Source organism: Plasmopara halstedii (assembly GCF_900000015.1).
Source record: "Plasmopara halstedii genome assembly, contig: Scaffold_437, whole genome shotgun sequence".
Classification (NCBI taxonomy): Eukaryota; Oomycota; class Peronosporomycetes; order Peronosporales; family Peronosporaceae; genus Plasmopara; species Plasmopara halstedii.
In genome coordinates this window covers 100653-103984 of record NW_020187357.1, presented here as the reverse complement: position 1 = coordinate 103984, position 3332 = coordinate 100653, and the positions used below count along the sequence as shown (strand labels likewise).

Sequence of the window (3332 nt, the reverse complement as noted above, 5' to 3'; positions counted from 1 at the left end):
CCTCTTCAAATGAGGACGGATGCACACGGAAGACTTCCATTCTGGCCACGCAAGTGCGAAGCCCTTCCATAAAGACGATCACTGTGGCCGCCTCCGGGAGGGGATCTGCGGTCAACCCGGCAATGAGCGTTTGCATCTCTTGGACAAAATCCACCAATTGCTTGTTGCCCTGTCGGGCGGCAAGTAAACGCGCTCACACACGATACGCCTAATTAGGCGGCGAAAACACTAGGGAGAGCTGCAATTTTAGCTCCGCCGAGGAGGGAAACTTAGCTCCGACCGAAGTGCCGCACATCAGTGCCCATTCTCGCGCTCGACCACCGAGCTTGAAGATGGCTAGTACCACGCGCTGTTGCTCGGTCTGAAGCATGGCGGATGCGATAGCCGTCTCGACCTCTTTCACCCAGAGCAGGAGATCCTCTCCATCCTTCCCCTCAAAAACCTTTACGCTCATCATGGGCGGCATAGGCCGGGGGAAGTCATCCGTCACCGACGGTGGCGTCATAGACGAAAACGATGCAGACATCTCCTGCTGCAGGTACTCTAGCTGCGCGTTTTCGTAACTCGGAACCGCCTCTAGACGCGCACCGATTGCCTCGGGGCCTTGTGCCACAAGGTGTTGAATGCCTTCAGGGCCAAGTAAGGACATCAGCTTGTTAAGCCCGTCCTGCATGCCCTGGGGCAAAGAGAAAAATTCTTCCATCCCCACAGAGGATCAGTCTAAACGACTCAGGTGTTGATTGACTACAAGTGCTACCAAGTGCAGCGGGGCTGCCGTAGCTTAGCGCTTGAGGAAGCGTACTTTAGGTCACCGACCTTTCGTTCTTTACACGAACCAGGTGCTAGTGTAGCGAATCGCAATCCGTTACTTTTAAACACTAAAAACCTTGACCAAGGCGAATGAACACTTCTGTTCAAAATCAAAACTGAGTCTCATTTATTTTTAGACTAATTTTGAAAAGTTCGGATTTTCCTAAATATACTAAGTATATGCAGTAATACGCTTGAACTAACAGCGCCTTTAAGGTTCCAACGCACTCACACACTCACACACTTCACACTCACATCGTTATAAGTTCAAGCTTATTTGATTTAAGCATGTGTAAATTAAGCACTTTAGTGAAGACCCGTTTAGCTTGTTCACTGTGGATTGACTCACTTTCGGCTTTGGTCACGATACCGATTAACTTGAGTCACTGCGATCGACTCACTTTAGAGTTTAGTCACTTCCGATTCTTAAGCCAATTTTCGGCTACGCAATCGCTTTTGCAACTTTATTTATTGGATAAGCGAAGCTCAATGTGTTGTAACTCACGTGTTTGCGACGCTGATTAGACGTGATGACCGCCTTTAAGACTTGCCACAACTTTAAGAACCTTCAAGTCTTCTTTCTAAGAAATGACGGAGCTTATTTCGTTCTATATTCGCAAAACTATGAAGACTTATGGGGTCGTTATTCTTCAATATTTCGATAAATACTTCACGCGGTTGTGAAGCTTTACTGTTATTTCGGAGTGATCACCTTCGCGAGGTATCAAATACCATCTTGCGATGACGAATTGACCTCTTATATTAACCTTTAGGCTTTCAGGCTAAGTATGTCTGCAACAACTCTCCTCGTTCCAACAGCAAACCCTGGATCTTTGCGAATATCACCGTCGTCATAACCAACAAATCCGTGTGATGCCATAGGATTAATTTATTTGGCTAGAGAAAAAACTCCCTTGTAAATATAAGGCGACGTAAACTGGCTAGTGTAAACGGCTTCCCGCTCACAAGTTTGCGATGCTTGTCTCAATGCTGCCAAAACGACATCAAGATGTGCGCCGACACATCGAAGGGTGCTGTATATTTAAGTAAACCAGCTCCAAGCACTGCCGCAGCATCTTTCCCGCCAATCACCACGATAGAGCGTATATAATCCACACTTACCTCAGGTTTTGACTAGTGTGTGATACGCACAATTTATTAGGATTTCTGCTCTCACAGAAGTTTTTGCCACATATTACTCACCACTTCCACGCTTCAGAAGATGATAAGAAATCTCTTAGGCACTTTAGTTCGGATAACTAATATACGAACAAGTATTTAAACTATTATATTGGTGCCTCTGAGCTCAGACAAGTGCATAAAGCGTTGTATGTTACGTTTCCTGTCACACTTGCATACAGATTTATTCGCAATATGTGATTTGGCTTTCGCGCGACAAGATTGAAACTGGCTTCGCTGAAACATCCAAGAAATATCTCGGTAAGCCAAGATAGGGTGTTAAACTTTTCTGAGTTGTCGCTTGAAGGTTGACCGTTGACATAATGTGCATACCACACAAAATGTACATCATACTGCTGCAGGAGACCCTAAAACACTGGTCCTTCGAAATGTTAAAAAGCAACGACTTGCCACGACAAAAAGTAGTGATTTAACGCAAGGAGCTTATGCTGCTGATCCTATTATGATCGGAACAGCAGCCTCTTTCGTGCAAGTCAATACTTTTCTCTACTGTCGTCATAGGTCATTTATTTGTAGAACTTATAATTTTTGGAGAGATACAAGAAGTCATCATGCGTGGGCCTTGTTTTTTGGGACGCACTAGCTTCAACGGCAGCTTTCTTCTAAGTTTGCAAACTATTTAAATTGTTGAAGCTCGTGACCTTGGTTTACGGATCTGCTTGATGCTAGAATTGTCGAAAAATGCATGTGAATCTCATGATATGGGTTGTTCTGATCCAGTGTTATGGAACTCACGATAGCGACGCGACAACATGTCATGGTGGCGAGAAAAAGGCCTATGGAAAGTCGAGTAACGTCTTTTTGATATTGAGAAAAGGGGATTTTTTGTCAATTCCTCTTGTCATGGGTGTTTACATAAAAGAATTTCAGTAGAAACTTCATGGCAGATTTCTTCTTGTTATAAATTACTGTAATTGAAAAGAATCCACAGCGCACACTTCTTCTGAGAAATAGCATCTGCTCTTTTCTCAAACATTTTGGGTTGAGTATTTCAAAACAAAATACAATCAATCAAGACTTCTTTAATTTCCCAAGCCTAAGATTATGGAGGCACGTGGAATTGAAGGATTCTGCATCAATGTCACATGCAACAGATCCCTTGTTCAGAGCATTGAGTTCAGAATTTGACTACCTTGACTATCTTAAACTTTACATTACAACAACAACTATCAATTATGCCGGTTGTTATATTGAGAATGGTAAATCAATACGCAATATGTTAATTGCTAATTCTACTAAATTGCTGTTTAAGATATTTGCTCAGAAAAGTGATGCGTAGACATCGTATTACGTTTTTTCTTATTGACAAATAGTGCACACAG

The 3332-nt window shown here is 43.2% G+C and overlaps 1 protein-coding gene across 1 annotated transcript; it reads right to left on the bottom strand.

Annotated features, from left to right (window-relative positions):
* Positions 1-208: 208 nt before the first annotated feature.
* Positions 209-673, bottom strand: PHALS_09900 (uncharacterized protein; the record flags this gene model as incomplete). Its single annotated transcript, XM_024725234.1, has 1 exon — positions 209-673. The coding sequence occupies one exon, from the start codon at positions 671-673 to the stop codon at positions 209-211; it is 465 nt and encodes a 154-aa protein (XP_024576032.1).
* Positions 674-3332: the final 2659 nt, after the last annotated feature.